Source organism: Fusarium keratoplasticum, chromosome 5 (genome assembly GCF_025433545.1).
Source record: "Fusarium keratoplasticum isolate Fu6.1 chromosome 5, whole genome shotgun sequence".
Taxonomy (NCBI): Eukaryota; Fungi; Ascomycota; class Sordariomycetes; order Hypocreales; family Nectriaceae; genus Fusarium; species Fusarium keratoplasticum.
In genome coordinates, this window is record NC_070533.1 from 2,673,680 (window position 1) to 2,701,044 (window position 27,365).

Genomic DNA, 27,365 nt, shown 5'->3' on the forward strand with positions numbered 1-27,365 from the left:
AGCGATACGTCAGAAACACAGCAAGATTACTACATGGGGACGTGCAATACCACCAAGCACTTCAGACACACACAAGGCACCGCTCAATACTTGGCATCAGCCGGAAACAACTTGACCAAGTGTCCCATCCGAGACGGAGTCGCACATCGAATCTCGATCATGTGCCGTCGGGATCTCGATTATCCTCCAATATCCGATCCGACTGTGATACAGGCTCTCAGGACGGGCACGATTCCTTGGACACAAGCGCCGACGAGCCAGCTCCGTCTTCTGAATCCGGGCTCTTTTGCCCGGCCACCAGACGCACAGTAGACGTCCAGTCCAGTGTTCAATGTTGTAGGTGCCAACAACTTGTGTTGATATGCAGTTGAACGTGAAACGCCATCCGTAGCTCGGCCGAGTTCACATCACGTCATGGTCTCAATTAGAGTTCAGAGAGACTGGAGGCGGCTCTGCTCTAGGTTTAAAGGCGTATCAAATGGACACACGGCTTTCAAGCAATGCTCGACGACACTCGCACATACATACGCCTTATTCCCCTCGGCCGTGCCAGCTGCCATCGCCAAACGCGAGATTCGAGGTTTGATGAGACATGTCGCCATGATTTTTGGCGATAGAACCATGCGTCATAGCCCAAGGGAGGCGGGTCTTCTCTCACGTTCGTGTGGGGCATGGACAGGACAGAACCATGAGCCTCTAGATTGCCAATGCGGGACAATGTCTGTGTGTTTGTTGAGCCTCGAAAAACCGTAACTGAGGCGTGTAAGCAGCACCATCTGGCCCCCTGAGAGTTCGTGTTCACGCCATCAGTTAGTTAGTTCATGTCGCGGCTGCGGACGGAACGCTTGGGGGAAGAAAAGCTTGGAAGTGGACGCTTAGAAATGCGAGCCAAGGGGCACGGCTTGAACGGAGATGCAAGCCGGCCGAGCCAGCCAACCTGGTTCTGGGATGGACGCTGGACAAAACTGGACCGTAACGGGTGGGACATTCCTCAGACGGCCAAAAGCTTGTGACAATGGACGAGGAGAGAGGAGACAGACGGATGGAAAGACAGGGAGAGAGAGATGTCTCGTCCGTCTCGTCCGTCTCCAGCATGTCCGTGTTTCTGAACTGACGTCATGGGCCAGTCATATTGCGCTTGAACGCCTGCAGGTATCAGCACAGTGCTGGACCCAAGCGCGTCCTGGCCTCAAACGAGACACTGTGTGTGCTCAACGACATTTGCAAGTCCTCGCGTTTCGTTTCGTTTCTGGCCTCTCTTTGGCTGGGTGGGATCAAGTCCCCCTCCCACCAGTTCCGGAGCCATCTGTGAAATCTCCCCGAAATCTTCAGGGTGAGATGGGACACCATCCGAGATTAGTTGCTGCTCACGCTCTGATCCCCTTCTTCTTGTAGAGGTTGCTAAATGGATCTGGCGTCCGTCGCCGCTGTGAGGCGAGGCGACTCGACTCCCTCTCAAACGCGCGCGTACACGCGATCTTTGTCTGTGACCCGGGCGGGAAATGGCCAGATTGGGGTGACGCTGACGAGGATCCGATATGGTCCAGGGGGGATGAGTTAGCGCGCCGCCTCGATTTGTAACCTGCAAAGACTTGGACCAGTCAAGACCGAGCACCGCAGAGAAGGAGACGGGGAAGGATTCGAAGTTTTGCTGTCAAGCTGGCCACTAGCAAAGTGGTCATTTTACTTGGTGCAAGTGCTGAACTCCTGTCTCCTGTACCGCATCTCGGCGGTCCCCCGGACCGGAAGAGGAGACATGGGGTTGACAAGTCGGTCAAGAGGTCGTGTCGGAGAAAGGGGCTTGCAGCAATCAAGAGCTTCTAAATCTGCTGGGTTGTGAATGAATGCGTGAGGTTGTTTGTTTGTGCGGGCGTGCGTGAGTGTGTGTGTGGTAGAGTTCAGGGGGGTGTTGCAGCAACGTCGATCTTTCGACAGCGCCTCAACTCGGTGGATGCCGGCAAGGACCGTGAAAGGAAAGGAGGCATTGAAGGGTCGCCCGATTATTAAGAATCGTCAAGTGGTTGAGGCAGACAAAGAGGTCAGAACGAGATGTGGTGATGTGAGTTTGTGTGGAGAGAGGAAACGTGACATTTGATCCATCTCGCCTTCCAGAGCCGAAACCACGGACGGACAAGCAAGTGACGGAAGGAAGGATTCGAGACGAGGTCACGAGCTTTTAGAAAATTGCTGCAAATTGGAACGCGGAACACGAAGGGTTTCGATGCAGTCAACCGCGCTCGAGCTCGTTCTGAAAGGCCCTGAAACAATAGTTCCCTGAAAGCGGTCATTGCTGTCGTTGTCGCTGATGGTGGTGGTGATGATTGCTGGCTGTGGTGAACAATCATCCATGATTTTGACAAGGCATGGCCTTCCTTGGACTCCTGCGTCATCGCGACGTGCGCCAGGCCAATTGGGCCGAGGGGGGTGGGAATGACGGTGTTGCTCCGGCTTCGAGACCCGCTTTTCTCTTGCATCCTGCTGGACACTGGCTCTGCAATTGCTCGAATTGGGGTGTGGAGCAAGCAAAGTGCTAGTGGCTCGTGTACCCGTACAGTGTCAATTTTGTGCATTGCTAGGTATTCCGACTTGTAGATAGCAAGGTGCTTGCTTTGTTTGAGCCAGTATCAAATTCGGTACGATTGCTGGTGACAATTAATTCAGAAGACGGATATAAATCAAACCCTATGTGAGCAATATCTCTCAAGGCCAGATACATGCCATAATTAGAATCGTCAAGTAATCACCGATGCGTGGGGTGTTTCCAGGACATGGCGATCGTCCCTATTTCCTCTGGCACTTCTGTCCCCGTCCGGGCTCCCCTCCTTGCAACAGATGACGCTGATTGGCTTCCCCGACATTCGCAGAGGGGAAAGAATCGGACGACTCAACCTGCAGCACAGTACGCACGGTACACTCCATCCAGTGGCCAGTGGGTTTTGTCAGCCGCCCTAGCGCGTCGCCCTCTCAGGCTCTTCCATTTTTTTCGCCCCCCCAGGTCCGGCCGCGCCCACCCCCAAGCAGGCCTTTCCAGGAGCCCAGCGCCGCCGCCTTCTTTTTCTGCGCCTTCTTTTCCTCGCTGCCCACAAACGTCATCTCTGACGTCTTTTCCCAACCTGATCCTTTCACAATCCTCGTCCATCGACGCAATCCCGCAAACAACGCCGCCCGCTTTGTCGTTCTTCGTTCGAGACGGGACGCTCCTCGCCAGGCACGAGCCGCAACTCCACTGCAGAAACGCTGTCGCAGTTGAACATCTATTTTCCCGTATCTACTCTTTTTTGCCCATCCCTAATATTCTTTCCCACCCGTTGCACGCCCAGACGTGCGCGCGCGCCTCGCCTCGCCTACCTATCTACGCATTGCACACTCCCACATCTCCTCCTTGGACGACTTTGACGCCGAGTGTCGAGTACGCATATATCCATCTTCGACCAGATATTTGCCTTTCTAGCAAGCGCCGCCCTGGACTCAACAACTCGTCCCAACCGGCTTAAACAATCGAGAAGCTCCAAGAGGCTTATGCGTTGCGCTGTACGTGCGCTTTTGACTGTCCACGACAACTGCAACTCTTCCCCAGTCCAGCTCCTGGACTACCTTGCCCTATAGTATCTTTGCGGTCGTAGACCGGCTGTCGCGCTGCTTTTCTACCTACCGTCGCCTCTGACCTCATTTGACTTTTTCGTCTTCCTCCATCCTCTTCTCCTACCACCCACCCCACTCGTCAAGTTCGATCAACCTAGCCGCCTGCCCCAGATATAATACATCATCGTCATGGGGACTTCAACAACTGATGCCTCTGCTGGAGGCGAGTCGAAGTCCCCAAAGCAATCCAACAACTCTCCCCCGCGACCAGGTAAGTCCTTGGACATCCCGTACCTATTATTACTTGTCCTTTGTGTCGCATTCGCAGCAGTCAGAGCAGTGGCATTCCATGCTTTTACCTCACTGCCAACTACTCGAATGACGTATCATCGTCATCGCTCCCCGACCTCCCTCACCATCTTCACCTTCGTCCACCTCCGTCCACCTCCGTCATTGCCTCGCTCCTTCTTCCCTCGCCCCTAGTCATTGTCGACACCATCGTTCCTCTTGGTAGTTGTCTGTACCCCTTGCTCACTCTTGCCGTCGCAATAGATCCCTCGACCGACGCGAAGGCAACCGATCCTCCCGTGAAAGCAGAGGCTGCGTCCAATGCTGAACCAGCCAAACCACTTGCGCCTCCTCCTCGGCCCGGTCAACAACAAAGCAACAACACTCCCGACTACTTCGCTGCCCAAGTCGGCGGATCCCTCAGTCTGGAGCCCAATCCATTCGAGCAGTCCTTCGGGGGCGCTCCTGAGACTCCAGGTGGAACCAAACTCCCCTCTGTCGCTGCATTGACGTCACCATCCTCTCTCCTGCCCGGAAGCAACGCAACACCGTTTAATTGGGGAGGAGGATCGTTGCGGACTGGACCTCTGAGTCCGGCGATGCTTTCTGGCCCGGCCAGTGATTATTTCGGCGATACTCATCACCTCCGAGGCGGTTTCCCTACCCCCAACGAGTCCTCTCTGAGGACTGGCCTGACGCCTGGCGGGAGCGGTTCTATGTTCCCTGCCCCCAGCCCTAACTCTCAGGCCCTTTTTGCGCAGCTCGCCAGTGGCGGAGCTACGCCCAGCACACTCGATTTTCATCGAACTGCTATAAGCGCCGCTGCCAAGCGTGAGCAAACCAACGGTCCTCCACCACGATCACAGAACCAACCCCAGCCCCCGCCTCCACCACAGCAACCTCCTTCTGTCACCTCGCAACCCCAAGATATGCCCAACGGTGCTCCCACTGTCAAGCCTGAGGCGAAACCCGCGTCGGGCCCCTTTGATCCGCACGATAACGACGCGGCGAATGGTCTGTTTATGCTGGCCCACGGTAGGAACGGCGCTCAGAACGCGAACCAATTCGCTCCCACCTCGGGCGCTCCTGTCCACGCCCATCCCGCGCCTGTCGTACCACAGAATATGAACACGTCCCCACAGATGTCGAGCGTCAATGGTGGCTCTGTCGGGTCTGGTCGTGGTGTTAGCGAGGGTAGCGTCGCGTCAGATGAAAGCGAGCAGGCTAGACCCAACACGCGAGGCAAGGGCAAGAGGAACCCGCCTCCCACTAATGGCCGACGAAAGGCGGATGAGCCTCCAGTCAGGCCGCCCGCCAACAAGAAGACCAAGACCAACAACGCTGCTGCGAATGGCAACATGGACTACTCTGATGATGAAGCCATGAAGCACGAGGAGGGTGGCTCCAAGTCCAAGATGACAGACGAAGAGAAGCGAAAGAACTTTCTCGAGCGTAATCGGTATGCACCTCTATCCCCCTAATGGCAGTTTGAGATTGATTACTAACCTTTGGAATAGTGTTGCTGCCCTCAAGTGTCGCCAAAGGAAAAAGCAATGGCTGGCCAATCTGCAGACCAAGGTTGAGATGTTCAGCACAGAGAATGATGCTTTGACGGCGCAGATCAACCAGCTTCGAGATGAAGTTGTCAACCTGAAGACGCTGCTTCTTGCCCACAAGGACTGTCCAGTCACTCAGCAACAGGGGCTTTCAGGTAGCTACATAGCGCACATGGAGCCGTTCCCTCAGCAGATGAACCCGTACGGCATGGCAGCGCCCATCCCGAACCAACAGGTGATGGCCGGCCAGGGTGTGCAGCGTCGCTTCTCATAGAGGTGCGACGGGGATTTCGGACCATGAAGCTGAGCCGAATCAACTGGAGTCTACGCCGGACTCGACGATACGACCCTTATTTGACTGGACCAGGAAGGACGTGGATACCTCGCGCACACAGGCAGGGGTAATGGTTTAACATACACATTATACAGAGGGCTGGAGGGGTTGCCGTTCCGAGAGCCTGCTGGCTCACATCTTCGTTTCACCTCTTTGGACTGTACAACATTTGACGAGCGAGAACAACCAGGCGGGGACCGGTGTCTGGTTTGTGCTCGGTTAGTGAACAAAGTGTTGGAGACGAGTTCACAATCTTCTTGTAAGGGGGTACCAGTGGTCTTGCGTGCGCCTAGGTGACTGGCGGAGAGACCTGGGCCCTCGCAACTCTTTTAACCTGTAAGTATTCTGGCAAGGCACACGGAACGAGCACATCAAAAAGGTGTTTGGCCAGGCGGACTTTGCCTGGGGGGCGTTATGAGGAAATTGGGTCTTGGTGGACGACCACACTTGGTGTTTGGACTTGGCATTTTTGCAAGTAGCGCTAGGTAACAAAAGCTACTAGGTTCGATGAATGATAGCTGCGATATGAAAGATAACAAGTATTATTGATAGTTCAACTGAGGTGCCTACTCGTGATGTGATGTGAGTTGTCTTGGTGGTGAAGGGTGTCGACAAGAGCGTAGTGAAGCTGTGAACAGCTGAGAGATGACAAAGCTGCCAGTTGACTTGTAAGACCAGTCTTTTGTAGCTTTTATAGCTGTGACTACGTATTGACTTAGGTCTGGGCTGACGTGCTTATTGAACTGTTTCTGCATACCTAGGTCGTGGAGATAGAGAAGGATGTTGGCATGAACATCCATAGAGACATCAATTAAAAAGGTGGCGGTCGGTGAAGAGGAATTGGGTACCTACCTCCTCTGGGTCGGCACAGAGGTGGGGCGGCAGCTGGCAGCCCTAGATAGGCTTAGCGCAGAATCTGACTGGGTAAATGATCCCTCATGTAAACAAGACGATGCGCCTCATCTATCACCACCAACGTCAACGTCGCGAGCCGGAAACACGCATCAACGAAGCCGCAGCCCGACCGAGTCATCGCGAATTGCGTCCAAGAGAATTCTCTGCACGTTTTACAGAGTTTATCACCTCGACCGGCACGTGCATCACGACGCGACGCGCCTGTTCAGCCTGCGCGACCGATTCGGCCGGCACAGACTCTCCACCCGGCACTAAACAGTCTTGAACTACCTTGCCTTGCCGTGACGGCCTCGCCAGCACCACCCGACGGTGACCTCGCAGCGCAGACGGTCCCGAATGCGCCACTCATGACGACCCTGGTGACGACTCGGCGGCCGCTTCAACTTATTAGCATGAGCAATCAGCCCCAACGACGGACGAGCAAGCGCCTCGCTGGTAGGTGGATGGATGACGACGACGCGCGGGGTGCAACGCGCGCTGACCTTTTCACAGCAGTGGCCGATTACGAACGCGACGATGACTTTCAGTTTGTCCGCAAGTCCAAGAGGGTCAAGACGGAGAAGGCAGAGGAGCCCGAGCCGGTCAAGAAGGCGGGGAGGGGCCGCACCACAGCAAAACAACGCGCCGCCACCAAGGCCTCGACCACCAACGGGACGATTGTCGAGGAGGAGACGAGTGTGAAGGAGACGGCACCCAAGGAGAAGGTATTGAAGGAAACCACCACGGCAGTCAAGCCTGCGACCCGGAAATCTACGAGACGAAAACTGAGTGTGGACGCGTCTGTCGAAGAGCCGCCGCTCAAGGTTCCTAAGAGGCAGACCAGGAGGAGCGCGCGGGTATCGGGGGAGAAGCTTGAGGAAGAGCCTCCGCAGGCCAAAGAACCTCATCCTCAGACCAATGGCGCATCTCAGAAGCGCGCTCGCCGGCCGAAATCGCCTCGCCGCCCGCCTCCGGACTGGGACAAGTCCCCCGAGCCTCGCCATGCAGCGCCTGTTGAGTCAGCCAAAATCGCCCTCCCGATGAGCGACACGCCCGTCATCAACAGGAATAAGGAGATGCGAAAGAAGGGGGGCAACTCCAACAGGCGGAGCAGTCTGGGTATGCGAGGGCGGAGGGCCAGCTCACTGATCGAGAGCGGTCAGACGGCGATTCCGCACCGGGAAGTCAACACGGCGGATTTCTACAAGCATATCGAGGCAGAAGGCTTGACAGAACCTCGGCGGATGAAGCAGCTGTTGACTTGGTGTGGTGAACGCTCTCTGGCACCGAAACCTCCTCACGGAACGCCAAACTCGAATGCTATTCTAGGCGGTGAGTGACATTGTTGTGTGTTTTTTCAAGATGAAGATTGCTGACTTTCAACAGCCCGTGCAATTCAGGACCAGCTCCTCAAAGATTTCACATCTCGATCAGAGTTCTCGGACTGGTTCAGCAGAGATGAAGACGTGCCAAAGGCTCCTGTGGTCCTGAAACCCAATCCCAAAAACATTGAGCTGGACGAGAAATTGGCTCAGCTAGAGATCAACATTAAGAGGTATGTGGAAAGGAAGCTGCAAGCTAAAGTCCCATGTTCTAACCATGACCAGATTACAAGAAGAAAAGAAGGCCTGGCAAGCAATAAGAAAACCACCGCCTGAACACCCACCTCTCTTCTCTGAAGAAGAAACCGGCCCAATCGTCCTCCCAGACTTTGACCTTCTAGATCCAGAAGAAGGCAAGATCAGGGGCCTATTAGCAGACGAAACAGCATCATTCAACGTTATCCGATCACAGACCGAGTCACGGTTACGAACTATTCAGTCGTCACTTGAATTCCAGGTCGACCAGCTCGCCGACAACGTCCATAAGCTCGAGCAGCGGGTCCTGGTCGCAGGAAGGGAGGCGGACAAGGTCCTCAGCATCAGCGCACTGCGTCTACGCCAACGGGAAGAGAGGGAAAAGGCCAGCGCAGGAACTAGGGATATGCCCATGATGGAGGTTCTGAGAAGCCTAGGCAACATCCTACCTGAAGGGGGCGGATGAAAAGGGGGGGAAATCTCTCTAACCTGAGCAATGAAGGCTTTGACGTTGACGGTTTCCTTTTCCCCCTCTATTCTTCAGCGTATGATATTAATGACGATATGAGATGACGCGCCTTTTCTTTTACTCTCCTCACCTTTGTTCTACGGAACTTGGCGTGTACGGATAAGATAAGCTGGATACCTATGGCCTCGGGACGGACATGGCGGTGGTTTTTTGTTTGTTTTCTTCTTCTTTTTCACTCTGGGTTGAACCTGGGAGTTGGGCATCGCATGGAGTTTTTTTCTCAACCTCCCTGGGAGAAAGGGAGCAAGGAGGAGAGGTTTTTATATGTGTGACCTTTGCAGGCACAGACGTGACTTTAGATATTCAGCGAACCAACGAAAATCAGATTCCACATTCGCGTCTTTTTGTTTACTTTTATTCTAGTATCTCGTATGCGTTCTTGCTTTGTCAATTTTTGACTTGGTTCTAGGCTTCGAGTTATACATGATAGTTTAAACTTGTACATAATAGTAGTCTTCAACCTCTATCTTCCCGTAATGCTTCTTTTCCTTTACCTCAGGCGTCCAGGGGAGGCATAAAGCCCATGCCACCGCCCTCACCACCATCAACACTCCGGTTCCGAACGTGATCCCTCAGCATGGCGAGAATCTCGCTGTCCTTCCACCGCGCGGGGACGGGTCTGTACGCGGGCTTGAAGTTGCCGACCGTCTGCGCCCACTCGCCCGTGGGAGGGTGGCGCGTGACCTCGTCACTGACGGGCTTGGCGTCCTCGGAGGATGGGTTCGTCGAGGAGAGCTCCTCCTTTTGCGTGGCCCAGTAGTAAATGTCCCAGTCGTTCTCGTCGAGGAGGAGGTCGTACTGGTCGAGCAGCTTGGGGGGGAGCGTGGGGAGGTGCTTGGATGCGAATGTCGAGAGGAGGAGGTCGGACTCGAGGGTTCCGCGCTTGCGGGACTGGTCTTTATACTCTGTCAGCTTCCATCATCGTCATCTTGGTGGAGGGAGGAACATACACACAAGACGAGCTCGCTTGGTGGCGTCGTCCTCGCCTACTCTCCGTAGAGGCTCAATCCTGAACTTTGCGCCCTGCAATTCTCCAACTCCAAGCTCAGAGGCCTGGCTAGCATCGTCCGCCCGTCGAGCGGTCGTCATCGAGAGGGGACGCATAAGGACGAAGCGGCGACCCGCAGCGGCGACGGCCGGTCGCATGGTGCGCGAGACGAGGGACGTCATGGCAGCAGCGAGCAAGAATTCAAAGAGAGAGGCCTTGTGCGATTGTAAATGCGCGCAATTGAAGGTGGTGAGAGGCAAGTCGATGGGCGGAGAGACACGGAGTGGGTTTCTATTTCTTTTGAATCGTTGACGTCGAATATTCGGGGCCAGAGCCGAGGCCGAAGAATTGCACGCCCGAGATTGGTAAGTCAGAGCCAGAACCCGGAGCGGGTGGGTCCGGGGTATCAACCGACGGACCCGGCAAATCTTGGGATGCATCATGAGTTCCACCAAGTACTTCATGAGGAACTGTAATAGTTACACACATAACTCCATTTATTCGTAACGGTCTTTTCTTCTTCTTTTGTACTCATGGAGAGGGTATATCAACTCAGACCACCCCCCAAATCTAACATCTAAGCTGAAGGCTCAGCCGTTCTGTCGGGCAGCTCGACAGTCTTGTCCTCGGCCTTCTTCTCAGCCTTGCCCTTCTTCTTCTCCTCCTTCTTGTCCTCCTTGGGCTTGGGGTTCGGGTTTCCGGCCCACTGCAGTTTCCGCGGCTTCATGAAGGCATCCAGCACCTCGTCCGTCACCTCCTTTCTCCGCTCCTGGAACTGCGCCACGTAAGGCTGCAGGGCCTCGATCGCCAGCTTCTTCAGCTCGCCTGTCAGGAGGGCGCCGCTCTTGTAGTCTTTGTAGATCTTCTCGAGCTTCTCGTCGTCGTCCTCAAAGTAGGTGAGGTAGATGTACGCCACATCGACATCGGGGTTTCCTCCCTTCTCGCGGTGCTCCTCAAGAGTCTCACGGCCGCCACTGAAGGCATAGCGGTTGATCTTGTTCTATACGGAATGTAAGCCTTATGCAATTGGAGGATTAAATCTTCAAACGCACCTTAATCTGCTTAGCAGTATCCGTCATGAAAATAGCCGAGTTGGGGTTAGACGAAGACATCTTGCCACCAGCACCCTGCAGTGCCGTGAGGAACTTGGAGTGGATCAGGGCAGGCTTTGGCGAAGGGTTCTTCATGCGGTGCGAGTTGTCTCGGAGGAGGCGGAAGTAAGGATCCTGGTCGATGCCCATGGGGATGAGGCACTGGATCTTGCCGAGCTGCTTTGTCCGGACGGGCGAGGGGTCATCGGTCCAGATCTCGGGGTACGAGGTTGCGAACGCAGCCACGCACTGCACCGAGGGGAAGAAGATCTTGCCAATGTTGGTGCTTTTAAAAGTCAGTGGTCCGTAAAACATCACAAGGATAGTCTGTCTACCTCTCGTTGAAGCCAAAGGCTCCTCGGACTTGGTTAAAGGTGACCAGCTTGGAAAACTCCCAGGCGTTCATAAGGAAGTGATGGCTCAAGTACTTCAGGTCGCTGTACACAAACGTCTTCTTCACATCGAAACCCAGAGCGATAATGTCGCGCGCATTCTCCATGCCGTACGCCAGCGTCTCCTCAAACGTCAAGCTGTCCTTGAACAGGGCCTTCTCGTCGTCCGTCAACATGAAGACCAGGGGCACGTCAAAGACCTCCTGCAGCCATCTTGTGAACTCGAGGGGGATCGTGTGGCCCAGGTGGAGGCTGCCGGTGCTGGGTCCGCGGCCCGTGTACAGGAAGAAGGGCTCGCCGTGCTCGTACTTTGTGAGGATCTTGTCAAAGTCGCGATGGCTGAAGAAGAGGCCGCGTCGGAGCCAGCGGTGCGGCTTCCTGCCCGTCACTCTCTCGAACCGCTCGAGAAGTTCCTGGTTGATGATTGAAGTGTTCCATTTCCTGATTAATTGTCAGATATGAAGGAGACGAAGAAAAGAAAAAGAAAAAAAAGTCGAGTTCAAGCCTGGTACGATTTTTGGGCTGAACTCACTTGCAGATGGCGTCGTAGTTGATGGCAGCGACTTCACCATTCTCGCCCTGCGCACCCTCGACAGACCAGGGGTTGATGTCCTGGTCTTGAACGACCGTCTTGGGGGGGTTCTCTTCAGCCATTCTTTCTGTCTTTTTCTTTGCTTCTGCTGGACTCGAGTCAATCTTTCTTTGAACAGACCAAGTATCGCGGGGTCGTTCCTGGGTGTGGAGGGGCACAGCACCTTCCCTCCTTGAGTCAGAGCTGGTGGCCAGCGCGCCAATTGAATTGATTGTTTGAGTTACCTAAGCAGGGCACCCAGCCACACTTGACCTGTCACAGCCACTTTCCAATTGACCAAGGAGCACACGCCACACTTTCATCTGGTAGCCAAGAGATCGCGTGCCCTCCTTTCATCTCTGCTCTGGGGTAAAGTGAAATCATGTATATGGACATAAATTATTGCTCTGTCATGACTTTTGTTACACTCAGCTCGTCAATCAAGCCTCAGCTCGGACAGGCCTAGCCTTGTTTTCCCTTCCCGACCATGTACATGCCACGGATTAAAAACGCCAGCATGCCCGGAAACTCAAACCACCTACACAATTACACACAAGCAGCACGAGGCCGTCTATCATCTCCAACAGGGAGCAGTGTGGTTCCTCCGCAGACAGGGTCGCGCACGCATTTCTCAAAAAACAGCAGTCTAGTCTAGTCTCTAGATCAGATGCTTTGACCGGAAGTAGGCGCGGAGGTACATGATCTGCCACGCCCAGAGGCCGATGAGCAGCCAGGTGGTGGCGACGCCGAACCACTTGACTCGGTTGTTGGTGCTCTCGTTGGTGTCTCGCAGCTTCTGCTCTCGGGCGCGGAGGTACTCCATCTCGTTGACAAGCTCGGTCGTGATCTCCTCGATGCGGCGGAGCTCGGCCTCGAGGGGCTTGAGCTTCTCGGTGGCCTGGATGGCGGACCAGTCCTTGGCGTCGGCACCAATGTCAATGTCGAGCTCGATGTGGCGGGTAGGGTTGTTGATTCGCTTGGCTATAGGAGGTGTTAGTTGATTCAATGACAAGAAGCAGCATGTGATGGTGCTTGCGGCAGCACTCAGGAGCCGTCACTTACAGCCAGTAAAGACATTCTCGAAACAAACGTCAAAGGCAGCGTCGGCGTGCGAGGTGAAGACGGTTCTCGACTCGCCAACAACATCCTTGGGGCGACCGTACTCGTTGCCAACGGCATCGCGAATCTGTGAAGGTCCGTTAGAGACCTTTCCCTTTCTCGAGGACGGCGCAAGCAACATACATAGAGGTTCACCATCATGCCATCGCCCTTGAATCCATCAATGGTCGCCGTCACCACCACAAGTGTGTCCTTGCCGACAAAGTTGCGGATGCAGCGCTCCTTCTTAGAGCCCTCGGCGGTTGCGATCAGGTCGAACTTGAGAGCGCTGGCAGCGCCGACGAGCAGCAGGACGCTGCAGAGATACTGCAGCAGCGAGCGTTGGGGGGCCATGGTCGTGGTACTAGGTGAAGAAAGAATGCCTGGTAGGGGTGGCTTTCTCTCTCTCGCCTCTGTCGGTTATGATCGAGTCGTCGGGGATGGAGAGGGAGAGGCTACGTACGTAGATACGATGTTCTCCTACAAGACAAGACAAGGGGCTTAAACTGAAAGGTGTCCCGGTCGCGCTGGGGCCCACCCACCCTCCAGCTGCTAACAACAGCCCCTAAAGCCTCGGGCCAATCACGTAGAGCCTTGGCGCTGGCCTTGTCGCCGCCATCACGTGTGGGGCCAGCCTCGTTGACCTTGGGGGCTTTTCGCGCCCGAGGATCGCAGTCCAAAACACCATCACCAAATTATCCAATTCGAATAGCGTCATCGCGCATTGCCGTCACGATGCCCAAGTGTAAGTCAAGGCCCCATTGATGACTTCCATAGTCGCGCATTTCGCTAACATTCGCCATAGTCTTCTGTAAGTCCTCCACGATCCGCGCGCCACCTCGCCAACTGACCTTTGTTCCCAGGCGACTATTGCGATGTCTACCTCACGCACGACTCCATGAGCGTGCGCAAGGCTCATAACAGCGGCCGAAACCACTTGCGAAACGTGGTAGACTACTACCAGCGTAAGTCATGTCCAATATCCCCCATCTCAGCTCGCCAGACTGACCCCTCTACTAGAAATCGGCCATGAGAAGGCTCAGTCCGTTATCGACTCCATCACCTCCTCCTACGCCGCCGAGGGCCAGGCCCACGCGAATCCCATGCTTCCTCAGAACCAGCCCGGCCAGGGCTTCCCCCCGCCCCCGTTTGGCTTCCCCGGTGGTAAGTCAACGAGAAATATCGTGCCCCCAAGGTTGAAAGAGCAAGGCGCGCTGACCGGCTATAGGTATCCCGCCACCCTTCCCAGGAATGCCTGGGGCACCTCCAGGCCAGTTTCCTCAAGGAATGCCTCGTAAGTACACGTTGCTACGTTCTCGGAGTTGCTCGCTTATTGACATTCTATAGCGCCCCCTGGAGGTGGCCGCGGCATGCCTCCTATGCCTCCATTCCCTCCTGGACCTAATGGCATGCCTCCTGTGCCACCAAATGGCCTTCCTTTCCCTCCTCCTCCGGGCGGCTTCCCTTTCCCTCCCCCTGGTGCCCCCGGTGCTCCAGGAGCTCCCGGCGCATCGGGCGCTGCTCCTCCGCCTTTCCCCGGACTGCCCGGCATGCCTCCGCCCGGCCAAGCGTTTCCCCCAGGCGGTCCACCTGGATTTGCTCCCCCCGGAGCCCCTGCTCCAGGTCACGAGAAGCGATGAGTGTCGACTACGATAGCGGGAGATGGGATTCCGGCTGATTGTAACCATAGCGTTATTGGCGAATTAGGCGTTCAAGGACAAGATCGGGACAAACTGATCAACTCTAGGTAGTAACCTTTGACACGGAAAAATAGATAATTTGAGCCCATGTTTAGGACAGAGGCCAGCCTCTTGTGAACTCAAGTCTACGTTGTAACCACAACACCAAAAACATCCGTTGAATCAATCGTTTGCCCAAGAAGACAACCATGAAACATCCTTTTACTACATCTGCCGTATCCATCTCAAGTAACAACAACTCGTCCTTGGTATATATATTTTACACGGACAGGCATACCCGCGGAGAAGAGCAACGTAAAACATCTCCCGCTATTCCTTCGCCCACATATAATCCATTCCATCATCAAACTTGTAACAGCAAATCGTGAGCAATATCGTTTCCGTAACCCAGAATCATTCATAAAGCGTAAGTCATCTCAATCATGAACCTTTTGTCTTGATCATATGCAGACCCGAATGCCGGGTCTGCGTGCGTGGCGTGATGGGATGAGGTTGGCCAGGGCCAGTCCAGGGCCATGGCTAGTGGCAATTCAAGCCGGTGTGTGTGTTTGGTAGTGATCGCGCGCAGTGCCCGACCGGATCACGTCTCCTACTCCATCTCGAACCTCCTTCGGTCCACTAATCTTTTGACGGAGCTCTCGAGACCGCTTCTCGCGTCTCCTTTCACTGAGCTTCCGCCGAAGGTTATGGATCTCCTCGAGTCTGCTACCGAGGGAAAGCCGACGTCTTTCCTTGTTGGCTCGTCGATGCAGACTGTTCGACCGCCAGAACGGCCTCTTGACGTCTCCGTCCAACGCGCTGTAAGGTCGCTCTTCGTCATTGTAATTGCGTCGCAGAGAATCCAGGCTGGCACGATGTCGCATAACTCGAAGATTTCCACTTGGAGTTCGGCCAATGGTACGGCGCTCGGTAGTGGGCCAGTCGTAGCTGGTGTAGTAAGAGTCTTCGCGAGGGAGGACAGCAAATGTGCGCTTCATTCTCGCGCTGAAGCTTCTCTCAAGTCCCTTTGATGGTCGGTTGTCCACAGGAGGATATCGGTAGACTTGTTCCACCGGGTCGTTTGAGAAACGGACGCCGTCGTCATAGCCGTCCCAGTCATCTGAATCCTCGCTGGACCATTGTGGGCGCCAGAACGGGTGCAACTTGTTCTCTTCCGCTGGACTATCGTCGGGGCTTGGATACGCTGGTTCACGTTCCATGTCTGGCATCCCCTTGCCGTGTCGAGTGCGTGAGAGAGACAATCTCCGGGTCAAGAAGCTCTGGGCCTTCGAAGTTGAAGGGCCGAAATCAACCGAGTGGCGACGGTGACGGCTGAAAGCCCGGCGCACCACCGAAGGACGTCGAGGAGGCTTCTCTCCAAGAGCCTCAAAGTAGTTGCCCATCTGCACCATCTTTTCATGGGCCGGTGTGCTGCCTGATGGAGTTGCGGGAATGAAATTGATGGCCGGTGGGTGACTGGGTGGCTCAGGAGGCGCTCGTGGGTTTCGGAGCGGTGAGTCGATGTCGTTGAATGAGAATTTTGTCTGAGGGGGTGTAACAGGAGTTTCCTCTGAGGAGTCGGTCGGCAGTGGCACTTCCAACTCAGCATCTTCCCTCTGATCCTCGTCAAGCGATTCAGATGGCCTAGTCGAGTGGTCAACCATTAACAAGGACGAGTTCTGATGAGGGTACATCTGCACTGCTAGAGCTTCCGAAACCACTGGGTTAGTCCCATTTGTATCAACAGAAGCCAGCGAGAATGGCGTGTTTTGTGGCCCATATCCCTTGGCGAACAGGAAATCGTCGTGACGCTCGGAACTCAGGCGACGATGAGCCCAGTCCTTCTCGGAAGCATTAGAAAGAGTCCGTGGGGCCAGCACATCTTCCGAAAATTTGATGTCAGGCACCTTGCCTTCCTCCTTCTTCTTCATCAGAGACTCCTGCAGGGCGTTGTGAAGCTTGATGCTCTCGGCAGTCAATGAGCTGGCCCGTGAGCCATTGCGACTAGTAGGCGCCGAGAGGGAAGATGAGCGAGCCGGAACGATAGGAGGATAATCAATAGTCCTCTGGTCCGAGTCATCGGGCACAGAACTTCTACGACCTCGAGACTCGCGAGACACGAGAGTTGCTTCGTCGTTGGTCGTCGATCTGTCATTGGGTGCCGGGCTGATGCTTGCAGTACGGCTCGAACGAGATCTCAAGGAAGGTTCTTTGCTGGACTTTGGCTTGTGTGACGACAGGCGATCTGGAACCACCACCACAGGAATACCACCAGATTTCCAGACCTCCCGTCTGGCCCTACCGCTCGAGACAGAATTGAGCGTCGTGCTTGAAGCCTGGCTCTCATGCTTTAAGGTATCCGGGCGGCTGCGAACGCGTTGCTCCTTCTGTGATTTGTCCGACTTGAGAGAATGGGCGGTTGAGCTTGGCGAGTCATCGAGAGGGTCCCTCAAGATAGTCTGCTTTCGGACATGGCGCAGGGTCCTCTGCCTCTTCGGTGTAGCGTCCAAGAGGTAGGCCTCTACAACAGTCGAGACGGTAGATTTTGTCGATATGGCCGATGCCCTGCGCGGGTCGGAGCTGGCGGTGACTGTGCTCGAGGGAGCCGATGGTGCTGCATCACGAGTTGAAAGTCGTTTCGCAGAGGGAACGCTGTCATTTCTTTGGTGCAACGACAGATTCCGAACTGCCTTGGCTGCTTGTGTCGGTGTTATTATGTTGGGCTCAACAACCCTGATTCCGTACGGGTTTGAAGTTGGTATCTCGAGAGGCTGAGGTCGCTTCTTGACGGTTACCAATCTCTGCAGGTTGTGGTCCCATTCCTGCTCGACCTCGCTCACGGAGCCCCAATCGCTGTCATTATGGCCCCAATCCACCCCTGATCTAGACGTACTGCTCCCTTCAGAGCGAGGGGGCAAGTTGGCTAATGCCAGGCCCAGTGCCTCAGGCTGCGGAATGTAGGCGCCGGTATCAGGCACTTGGCGCACAGTCGAGCGCGAAGCCTTCGTATTGGCAGACCTATCTTCATCTTCATCCACCGAAAGCTCTTCCCGGGCGGTTGTGAAGGAGCCAGATTGTGAGCCAACAGTTGTGGTGCTCGAACCAGGGCGCTCAGTGACGTCGGGGCGCAGCAGTTTGGGACGGCTGGCATGGTGAGGCGGTGTTACATCCGGGGTAGGTGGGCTCTTCTGGTTAGGTGGTGTAGTGGGTGGTCGTGGTTTCGACTGCTGAGGCGTCTGCAATGCTTCGTCGGTCGCGGATGGACTACTCGCCTTACCGGACGAGTTATCCGAGGACTTGCGCGAGTGTCTCGGAGGAGTAGGGGGGAGATCTGGACCACTCCCAATCCTTCGCGATTGATGTTTGAGGGTTCGGGGGCTGGACGGTTGAGCGCCGTTTCCAGAACGTGAGGTTTCAATGAGCAGGTCACGTTTAGGCGGAGTAGCTTTCGCGATCTGAATTGGGATTTCAGGCGTTCTCTCGTGACGTGGACGAGGCAGAACTTTGTGCTTTTTGAACTGCCTTTGGCCAGAGAGACTGGCCTCGAAGGGCGGCTTGGGAGAATAATCGGCGGGAGCTGCCATTATGACCGGCGAGGAAATAGAATGTGCAGCTGAGAGCATGACTCGGAGTGGCGACGACTTTTTAAAACTTGAGCTTCGCGACGACAATGTTGAGGCGACTTGGTGTTCGCATGCTGGCAGCGATGGGTCGAAGAACAGGGTTAGGAAAGGTTGCGGCACACAACAGAAGCGACAGGTTGAACAGCAATCCGAGACATGCAAGCAAGAAGGCGATGCGCTTCTGCAGCGGTAGCAGACGGTTTTCGATCAAAAATCAGGCAAGGTGGCAGGTGGGCACGGCCACAGCGTGAACCCAACCCGTTCAGCACTCGTAACGTGGTTCAGGAAGTAGCGTCGAGGATCGAGCGCGATGGTAGGATACGCATAGTGCCCGAGGGCGAGGTTGGCGCCGGGATTGGAGATTACGGTTTCGCGTCAATACTTGAGTGTGAGAAGCGAAGCTTGACGGGCGAAAAAGCGACGCTGGTGCGAGAGCGGAAGCAAGAGCAAAAGTCTGGCGTTGAGGAAGAATGGAGGGATGAGGTGAGGTGAGATGACGAGAGCGAGCGGGTTGATCAATGGAATAGATGGATGACGGGAGGGTGGAGGAAGACCAAGGCCAGAAGAAGCAAGGGCGCCGTCAACTGGAAGGGATGGAAGGAACCTAGGGAAGGGAAGGGGGGGCCGCCCGCGGGACACGCTAAGGGGGTCGAGGATTTCAGTGGCCTCAGCGGCTCCTTCAGTGGCCCCAGCCTGTGCATTTCACGAGCTGCAGTGGCCCAGCGGCCCGTCCAGTGAGGTCGCCCAGTGCCAGAGCGTCGAGTCCTCGGTGGTCCCCAGTGGGGATCCTCGATTTGGCACTGGAGCACTGACGCAACCTCGAGCAGGGGTGTCGCCGTCTCGTCGAGTCTCCAGCCTTGCTTGGCTTCCAGTCCATGGTTGCTTGCTTGCTTGTCTGCATGCACACTGCCTGCCATGCCATGCCATGCAATGACGGATGCCCGTCCTCCTCAGCTGGCACAGCGACCATACCGTGGCACCAGCGCGCACGCATCGAGTCTTACGAGGGCGAAGGACATGCCGATGGATATTTCTGGGACGGTCCGACGAGCACGCCTCCCGTTGGGTGCATGGGACGGGACCCAGAAGCTTTCTTGCTGTCACTCTTGATCTAGCTCGACAGCCCAGACTTGGCTGGTGTCCCTGGGGCGACTCTATTGGGCAGATCTTGGAGTCTCGAATCTGGGAACAGGCGCTTGTTTCCATACTCGTACTGTGAGACCAGTGCGATGCGATGCCTTGATGGACCGATGCTTGAAGTTGGTGGGGACCGCCATGCAGAAGCTGGAGGGACTTGGATGAAAGACAGTCTGGTATTGGGCTGAGGACCCTGGACTCGCGCTCTCTCTTTTCTTCTTTTGTTTCCATTCAAAACCTTCAATGCCGGGAAGCTTCAGGGATCATGGCCTGGCTTGGACAAGCGCCGCGCAAGAGAAAAAAAAAACAGGTCCCCCGCTCTCGATTTACTACCCACTGGTGATGCAAGGCGCCAGCTTTGTTGATCATTGATACCCCAGATGGATGACATGGCTGGCTGGAAGATCCGCCTGGAATCACGCATCCTTCAGTCCAACTCCTTCTCTTTCGGCCAATGTGATCCTCCCCATGGCTCATCCCACGATTTCTCCTCTCACTCGTGGCGATCAACTCTCAACTTTGAATCCTCAACTGAGGCGCTACGTGAAGCGTCGTCCCTACACCCTCACCAACCTCCTTGCCTCGGGAAGACGAATCGGCCGCGTCGGAGGCGCAAGCCTAGGAAGAGGCCGCTAAGACGAAAAAAAGAACTGCCACCTTGGGGCATCTGCAGGCTCGCACAGAGTGGTGTCTTGGACAGCCACTCACGACTCAATGCACCTCTCCCACTCGATCTCGCCCACGGCCCTCTTTTCTCGTCCGTGAACCAAATCAGAGTCGACTGCTGCAAGTCGTGCAAAGCGGAGCGTCTCTATGTAAGAGCTGGGGGTTTTTCTGACCCCCTGCTCCTATTAGCATGAGATAGGCAGGTGAAAGTTGACGACGCAGTTTGTCGGCTTCTCTGGACGATCGATCAAATCGACAACGACCTACCCTGTTTCCGGCTCCGTCAGCATGAACATGTCTCTATGCGAAGCATAGTCTGACGTTCTGTTGGGGGCCACAGCGTGGTAATAGGTGCCGTTGCGAGCCCTGACGCTGCAACACAACATGAGACATAAAAATTGGTCTCGCGTGCCAGATCCCGCCCTGCATGTGTAGGCTCAGGCTGGTGATTAGCCCACCGAGATGGCTTCAGTCTGTGTGTTCTCACGAGGACGCTCTGTCCCTGACAACGAGCCCCTGAAGCGATGCGTCCCTGAGACCCTGCATTTGACGTTTTTATTTCTGGAATTTTGGGGCCGATTTGTTCTCCTGCATTTTGCTGACTGCCGTCTCGAATCGACCGCCTTTTCTGTGCCAGTGAGATTCCGTTGAAGCGACTTGTTGATGTGGGCTTCGCCAACAACATATGCATGTCTGATTCGGCAAATATGAAATCGCCTCTCGCTTCCTCATTCATGAGACCTCGAGAATGGACATGTGCAGTCTCGCTAAATTTGTTTGCCTTGGCCTGACTTGTTTTCCTGTGCAAAGTGGCAGGGTGAACGTGACGTCTCACAAAACGTCGTCGTTCGACGCATCACCAGCACAACAAGACTTGATGTGTTTGACGATGCACGAGAACGGCGGAACAAAACAGCACATCTCTGACTCAGAAAAATTCTGCAGCTTGCGCTCGATCGAGAAGGCGTTGGCCTAAAAATGAAGCTTGTCGGGCCTCATTGCAAATATTGAACAACGTAGGTATTCCACCAGCGCTTCAGACCTAGGGGCGGATCGGTAATGAGGAGACCAACAAGCGACAATGACAATGTAACATGGAAGGTGAGATGGAGCCAATCTTGTAGATCCAATATATTCTTCTCCTATTCCATAAGAAACGAAATAGTCACCCTAGTCCAATCATTTCGTCTAACCATGGCCAAATTATTTAGCTTCAGTTTTCGATGGAGTGTGCACTTATCATCTACCCTGGCAAGAGCCCGCCAGCCGATATCCCATCTCATATCTCCAAATGACAAACCCCCATCCTCGATCCGCACCATCACCAGCTTCTTCTGCCGGGCTTTCTAGCTCGATATCGGCACACTTCCGATTGCAGATCTCATAATATTACACCGAACTGTCGCCTTCGAACTTGTGGACTGGATGTTGCGGTTGTTGGTCAATCTACCATGGCCCATCACTTTGACATATGGCCTCTTTTCACGCAGCAGCAGCTGAAGACATCACCAGAGAAATAGGACAAGGGGACGGTATCCTGCAAATCTTGCCAAGTCCATGTCTCGATGACTCGAACCAACACCCTACACTTGAGGGTGCAACAAGATTCTGACTATCACTCGACGTGCAGCACACGTCTGCAAGCGTTGATCCCTAGGCCCGAGCGATAACGACCTGCAAACAGGAATCCAGCTCCTGCGAGATCTCGAGAGATAACCTTGCCGGTGACCACCGTGCTTATAACCACCTTCAGAGAGTGGGCCCATTCCTCCAAGAACGACTCGACTCGAGATGGTCATTCAGCCTGATCTTGGTGCCATACAACGTCGGTGCGGGGAACGATGTTGGCCGGGGTCTCCAGATACGAACACGCTCCTCTTCTCGTATGGGAACTTGTTTATTCGCTCATGTTATCACGCCTTTTCCGAGCCAATATTGAGCTTCTCCGCACATTGTCGGATGACTGCTGTCGCTTGAGCGAATATTGAAGCGGTCGATGTCACCTACTGTTGACGGACGACGGAAGTAGGAAACGGCGGTCTTCCATTCTCTGGCGGAGATTTCCACGGAGATTCTAAGAACAGAAATTCTCTCGAGGAGGAACGCGTGGCTTTCGGCTCAGACGGAGGCCGACAGGATATATACCTATCAAAGCCATTGCGAAGCAGTCAGCAATGCCGTGCCGTGTCGCCGATGGCGTCCAGCCCGTCCACGTTAGCCTGTGACACTGTGTGAGGGACAATGAGGCTGAGGCTGGTGGTGGGCTGAGTGCAAGCCACAGGACCCCAGATGTCGGGTCTCGCGCAACGTTACGACAGCGGGTGATTTACACAGGCTTCTAGATCCAACGTCGCCGGCGGAAGTTTACGAGCCAGTGGTCTTTGCTTGGATTTCTAAAATAGGTCAAAGACATTCATCTTTTTCGGAGGAGAGAGGGTGTCGGGCTATACGAGCGTGGAATAGCGAATGATCTAGGTGAATCGACAAGGGGAAAAAAACGAGACGAGCGAGACGTGACAACCAAGACATGCGACCTTGGTTCGGTGTGGAAGGTCACGGAAATGGCACCAAGAGGGTTGCTGGGCCATCTGGCTGAGCGGGCCATCAGTCACTTGAGTCACCAAGCGAGTCACTGTCTTCCCACAATCTACACGACGACTGAGGGGTCTCGATACGATTGACTTCACAATCACCAGATCCTGGTCACGGCCCGCGGTGATCTAACAGCATTTTCTATTTGGAGAGACCGAGGCACAAGACCGAAAACCCAAGATCCTGGGGCTCATTGACGATGAAGTCATCGGGCTCCTGAAGCCACTGGGCATTCCAACAGCTTCTGAACCCACTGATTCCTCAGTCCCAGGGCGCTGGGAGCCCGAAATGCGAACTAGCGGCTCCATCTCGGTGGTGAGCATCGCCGCACTTTGGGTGCCGGCAACCCCGGCACAGGGCACATGGCGGTCCGCTAGAAACGCCCATCTTCCAAGAATAGCCCCTGTCGCCTCTTGACGGGTAGCCCTACACTACACAACCTGACAGTGCCTCCGCCATGAACAGCCAGCTGGGCTCGTTGTTTAAGCTTTCCCGTCGGATCAAAAATCGACGCAGTCTGACATAGCCACCCATGTCCCGAGAGTTTGTTCCACGGCCTTGCCCAATCCAGGGGTCTCCCCAGCATCCGGTCGGCGAATTCGCCTTGGTCAGCGTCAGCGGAGATGTACTGACAGCACTTGGCGACGCGGCTATTGCGAACGCAGTGGGGGAAAATGTCGAAAAATGCTACCTCCGTGACTGTGCGGACTGCTTGCATGGAGACTAACAAGATTGCAGATGACGTGAGGTCTAGGCTCTCAGAGAAGCATCGTGGGCGTGGCGTGCAATCCCTGTGGTTGACGATAAACGGCGGGCCATGGTAGCATCGCCGACTTGGGCATTGTTCCCTTTCGGGACGTGGTGGGGCGCCTTTGAATGGTCATCAGCAATACGGACATCCAGGGTCCTCCTCAACGACCTCCCACACCTCGTATCCATATCGCCATTCTCACTAGCCACTTCGCCATGCGCCTATCAGCCCTGCCACCGAGTCGGCCGCCATTGGCCTCTCCGAGAGTCGAGATGACAACTCTTAGCAGGCTCCGCTCTATCTCGCTTACACACCGGGTGTAATCAGGCCGCCGGCTCTTCCAAGATATAAGAAAGGCCTTGCCTGATGCCAGATGCCTCTCTCATTATCTCAACACACCATCGTCTTTCGTTCAAGATTAGCTCTGTCGATCAATACATACTTCACTCGACATTATACATTCGTTAATCCTAAACACCAAACAACAAAACACATCAACCAATATGCGAACTTCGGGAATCATCATTGTCGCCGCGGCAGCCGTTGCCAACGCTCACTACGGCGAGGAGGTCAGTCGATATTCCAGCAGATTCTATCCTTCCATATGTACTAACAAGAACAGCCCGTTGTGTATCCTACACCATCGGCCAGCTCTGTGTCTACCGAAGTGATCCCCCCCAGCTACTCGACAACAAACGCTGGAGGCTTCACCACCATCTACACTCATCACGTCTACCCCAACACCAACAGCACCACCGTCAAGCCTACTCAGTACACCACGAGCACTGTCTACACTACCAAGACTTACACCATCACCCAGTGCCCTCCCACGGTCACCGACTGCCCGATTGGTCACGTCACCACTGAGACTATTCCTGTCTACACCACCGTCTGCCCCGTCGAGACTGGAAAGCCTGTCGAGCCTAAGCCTCATGAGCCCAAGCCCAACCCCGAGCCAAAGCCAAACCCGACTGAGCCCGGAAAGCCTCATGAGCCTCTGCCTACCAACCCTGCCGACTGCATCACCAAGACTCAGACTTATGTCTACCCTCACCCAACTCAACCCGGCCAGAGCGTGACCAAGACCATCACTTACACCATCCCCAAGGAGCCTTCTCACAATGCTACTGCCGTGAACCCTCCTCCTCACCACACCTACAACCCACCTACCCCCACTGGCGGTGCTCCCATCCACCCCAACGGAACCAAGCCCGAGTACCCCGGATCTCATGGTGGAAAGGGTGTCAACGGTGGCAAGCCTGCAAACGATGAGGGTACCGGCAGCTCCACTCCCGATAAGGAGGCTGAGCGTCTGCCATCCGGCCCCACTTCGGAGGAGGAGAAGCCCGAGACCGTCACCTCCGGCGCCGCGATGACCACAGTCACCGGACTCCTGGCCATCGTCGGCTTTGCTGCTGCCTACCTCATCTAAACCCCGCACCCACTCAATCTTGTTGGAATTGTTTCAACGTCCTTTCAAAATTCTCACGATCCTTACATGATGCATGAAAGCATAGCATTTGGGGCTCTTGTCATTTTATCGCACTAGCGAACGGCGTTCTTTGGAGATTCCGCTCTGGGCACCAAGATGACCTGGGCCGAGCGATGACTGGGCAATGCTTTATATGAGATGGAAAGGGTTCAGCGTCTATTTACATACACGCAAACACGACTTGAAGATATATCACTGCTAATTTTATGGTTAATACTAGCGATCATTCCTTTAGACTAGACCTTGATTTTAATTTTAATTCCTCCATCAAAAGTTGCCAAAACAGAAACGTTTAAACATATAAACAATTGCTCCATTTCCATTTACCGTGATCATAATTCGTCAATGCTCGCTTACAAAACCCAATCCTTGCTCATTTCTTATTCCTCATCGCCCTGCCTTGCACAGTGCATCAAAAACCCAAGCCTGTGGTGCATCCTTCTCACTCTCACCCTCATCCATGTAGCTCAGATAGAGCGCATATCGAAACAAGGCCTCCCTTAGATCATCCTCAGCAATATCATCCCTCCCCACGCCATTCTGCCACTCATCAATATCCAACTTGTCTCCATCGAGACCCCTCTCGACAGCCCAAGAATCCCCGCGCAGGCCGGCCCACAGGGCCATGAGAAAGGCCTCGTCGATGGGCAGGTTCTTGGGGACGCTGCAGCATGGGGACCAGATGGATGGGCGTCGTCGACGGCGTTGGGGGTCCCGGGAGATGGTAGCCAGGGTACGCTGAGCGACGTCTGGGTCGAGGAAGGATACGAGCTTCTCAAAGGTGCGCTTGGCGAGGATTGCGTTGAAGGTCCGGGAGGTAAGCCGGGCGTGCTTGACAGCGGGGGACGGCAGGTGATGGAGGATTTGGAGGAGGATCTCCGGGGGGAGGGTGTCCATTGTGGTCACTGCGGCTGCTCGTATCTTGTACTTGGGGGTGGTGGAAGCGTGATGAGGCCACCAGTTTGTAAGATGGTAAAAGATGTTTGTGTGTGTGTTTGAGAGGAGAGAGCAGAGTTGATGAGGCAGAGAAAGGAGAAAAAAGGGACACGGGCTTACTGACCCTTTCGTCCGAGGTTTATATCTCTCCGGACTTGCAAGTATCTACGCCCCCGACGTCGTCCCAAAACCCCGGTCCGCAAAGGTTCTCACACCCCGGGGACCATGTCAGAAGACCAGCGAATGTCCGGATCCACCGCCGCCGAGTCAGGCGCAATAGGAGCAATTGGCTAAATGACCCTGGTATTTGTTTTTGCTTCTCTTTGTTTTCCTTACCCCCCAGCGGACGTACATGGCCGATAGAACCACCGAATGCCAGTGTTTTCCTTGGATGAGTCCTCGCGGAGCTTCAAAGCCGGGAGGGCGATACCGGCTGTGACGTCGATGGGGGCTCTCGTCAGATGGTAGTAAGGGATATGATTTGAATTTTGGTTTTGTAAGCAATTGTCTTGTGACGCTTCATGCTGACCAGGTTTCTTTTTACCTGATGACGTCTCGTCTACAGTCACAGCTCTAGATAGCTTCATGCTTACGCCCCCACCGGCCCGGTCGTCTCCTCCTCCCACCACTCTTTCAAGAGCCGCAGCCTCTCGGTCCTTTCCCTGGCCATCCGCCGACCCTCGTCAGTCTTCATCATGCCCTCGAGAAGGAGCAGCTTCTCGTCAAAGTGGTCCATGGTGTTCTCCAGTGTACGGCCCTTGGCACCTCCAAAGGCAAACGTCCGCGCGATGCCCACGGCACCGATGGCATCGAGCCTGTCGGCGTCCTGCACCACCGCTAGCTCCGGGTACTTCTCCACAAGAGCCCGGGTGCGCGCCGGGTCCTTGACCTCGGAGGAGTAACTGACACCGAGGCAGATGGCCTGGACGGTGTCGGCGAGGGCGGCCGGAGCACCGAACGAGACGAGGAGGGTCGATACCATGCGTGAAGCGTCCTCACCGGGGCGTAGGTATTTCTTGTCACCGACATCGTGGAGTAGGGCCGCGAGGGTGACGAGGGAGCGGTCAGCGTCAGGGGTGACCGACTGAATGTGGAGGGAGAGACGGAGGACGCGCTGGATGTGGTTGAAGTCGTGTGAGGCGTCGTAGTTGGACATATACTTCTCAACGTACGCCGTCACCTTGGAGACGAGGGCATCGTCTACCACAAAGTCTTCAGAGGCCATGGTGGATGAACAATCGGTCTGAAATGAGCGGCTCTTTGAGAGAGAATCAGGGCCGTAAAAACGAGTGGCTTGATTGAAAGATCGGATGGAAGTGAGAGAAGGAGTTGAGTTCACCTGGCTTCTTTTACTCTGCCAGGCAGCGAGGTATGTTGGTGATGATAAGGGTGAAAGTTGATTCACTTGGACTAGTGAAAATTTGGAGCGTCTCATCTCTCTGGATTTCTAATCAGCAGCAATTCACGGCAAGGCAGCAACACACTAAAGCGGATCAAAATAATGAGAAACCCTAGAAATGAAGCTCAAAAAGGCAGGTCGACCATGCTTGGTGTCGATCTGGTGCCGCTAGACGCGACGGGAGTTGCGC

The 27,365-nt window shown here is 54.9% G+C and overlaps 10 protein-coding genes across 10 annotated transcripts; 4 read left to right on the forward strand and 6 right to left on the reverse strand.

The window, feature by feature from the left end:
* Nucleotides 1-3,771: 3,771 nt before the first annotated feature.
* Nucleotides 3,772-5,700, forward strand: NCS57_00746300 (BZIP domain-containing protein; the record flags this gene model as incomplete). Its single annotated transcript, XM_053057312.1, has 3 exons — nucleotides 3,772-3,853; nucleotides 4,135-5,329; nucleotides 5,388-5,700. 3 exons carry the CDS (start codon nucleotides 3,772-3,774, stop codon nucleotides 5,698-5,700), a joined length of 1,590 nt encoding a protein of 529 aa, XP_052913507.1.
* Nucleotides 5,701-6,737: 1,037 nt separating this feature from the next.
* NCS57_00746400 (uncharacterized protein) lies at nucleotides 6,738-8,697 on the forward strand (the record flags this gene model as incomplete). The annotated part of the gene is made up of 4 exons (XM_053057313.1): nucleotides 6,738-7,110; nucleotides 7,168-7,986; nucleotides 8,041-8,209; nucleotides 8,262-8,697. Exons 1-4 carry the CDS (start codon nucleotides 7,023-7,025, stop codon nucleotides 8,695-8,697), a joined length of 1,512 nt encoding a protein of 503 aa, XP_052913508.1. The 5' UTR covers nucleotides 6,738-7,022.
* Nucleotides 8,698-9,255: 558 nt separating this feature from the next.
* On the reverse strand, nucleotides 9,256-10,008 carry NCS57_00746500 (Succinate dehydrogenase assembly factor 2, mitochondrial; the record flags this gene model as incomplete). The annotated part of the gene is made up of 2 exons (XM_053057314.1): nucleotides 9,711-10,008; nucleotides 9,256-9,656 (listed from the first exon to the last, which is right to left on the reverse strand). The coding sequence occupies exons 1-2, from the start codon at nucleotides 9,928-9,930 to the stop codon at nucleotides 9,256-9,258; spliced, it is 621 nt and encodes a 206-aa protein (XP_052913509.1). The 5' UTR covers nucleotides 9,931-10,008.
* A 317-nt stretch (nucleotides 10,009-10,325) lies between these two features.
* On the reverse strand, nucleotides 10,326-11,930 carry NCS57_00746600 (Tryptophan--tRNA ligase; the record flags this gene model as incomplete). The annotated part of the gene is made up of 4 exons (XM_053057315.1): nucleotides 11,764-11,930; nucleotides 11,175-11,672; nucleotides 10,801-11,125; nucleotides 10,326-10,748 (listed from the first exon to the last, which is right to left on the reverse strand). Exons 1-4 carry the CDS (start codon nucleotides 11,883-11,885, stop codon nucleotides 10,326-10,328), a joined length of 1,368 nt encoding a protein of 455 aa, XP_052913510.1. The 5' UTR covers nucleotides 11,886-11,930.
* A 530-nt stretch (nucleotides 11,931-12,460) lies between these two features.
* NCS57_00746700 (uncharacterized protein) lies at nucleotides 12,461-13,254 on the reverse strand (the record flags this gene model as incomplete). Its single annotated transcript, XM_053057316.1, has 3 exons — nucleotides 12,461-12,783; nucleotides 12,865-12,988; nucleotides 13,045-13,254. 3 exons carry the CDS (start codon nucleotides 13,252-13,254, stop codon nucleotides 12,461-12,463), a joined length of 657 nt encoding a protein of 218 aa, XP_052913511.1.
* Nucleotides 13,255-13,575: 321 nt separating this feature from the next.
* Nucleotides 13,576-14,540, forward strand: NCS57_00746800 (U1 small nuclear ribonucleoprotein C; the record flags this gene model as incomplete). The annotated part of the gene is made up of 6 exons (XM_053057317.1): nucleotides 13,576-13,645; nucleotides 13,706-13,711; nucleotides 13,764-13,865; nucleotides 13,921-14,064; nucleotides 14,129-14,194; nucleotides 14,248-14,540. Exons 1-6 carry the CDS (start codon nucleotides 13,636-13,638, stop codon nucleotides 14,538-14,540), a joined length of 621 nt encoding a protein of 206 aa, XP_052913512.1. The 5' UTR covers nucleotides 13,576-13,635.
* Nucleotides 14,541-15,130: 590 nt separating this feature from the next.
* On the reverse strand, nucleotides 15,131-18,202 carry NCS57_00746900 (uncharacterized protein; the record flags this gene model as incomplete). Its single annotated transcript, XM_053057318.1, has 1 exon — nucleotides 15,131-18,202. The coding sequence occupies one exon, from the start codon at nucleotides 18,200-18,202 to the stop codon at nucleotides 15,131-15,133; it is 3,072 nt and encodes a 1,023-aa protein (XP_052913513.1).
* Nucleotides 18,203-23,851: 5,649 nt separating this feature from the next.
* On the forward strand, nucleotides 23,852-24,780 carry NCS57_00747000 (uncharacterized protein; the record flags this gene model as incomplete). Its single annotated transcript, XM_053057319.1, has 2 exons — nucleotides 23,852-23,917; nucleotides 23,971-24,780. The coding sequence occupies 2 exons, from the start codon at nucleotides 23,852-23,854 to the stop codon at nucleotides 24,778-24,780; spliced, it is 876 nt and encodes a 291-aa protein (XP_052913514.1).
* A 447-nt stretch (nucleotides 24,781-25,227) lies between these two features.
* On the reverse strand, nucleotides 25,228-25,857 carry NCS57_00747100 (F-box domain-containing protein; the record flags this gene model as incomplete). The annotated part of the gene is made up of 1 exon (XM_053057320.1): nucleotides 25,228-25,857. The coding sequence occupies exon 1, from the start codon at nucleotides 25,735-25,737 to the stop codon at nucleotides 25,228-25,230; it is 510 nt and encodes a 169-aa protein (XP_052913515.1). The 5' UTR covers nucleotides 25,738-25,857.
* A 508-nt stretch (nucleotides 25,858-26,365) lies between these two features.
* Nucleotides 26,366-27,001, reverse strand: NCS57_00747200 (HD domain-containing protein; the record flags this gene model as incomplete). The annotated part of the gene is made up of 1 exon (XM_053057321.1): nucleotides 26,366-27,001. One exon carries the CDS (start codon nucleotides 26,999-27,001, stop codon nucleotides 26,366-26,368), a length of 636 nt encoding a protein of 211 aa, XP_052913516.1.
* Between the last annotated feature and the right edge of the window lie 364 nt (nucleotides 27,002-27,365).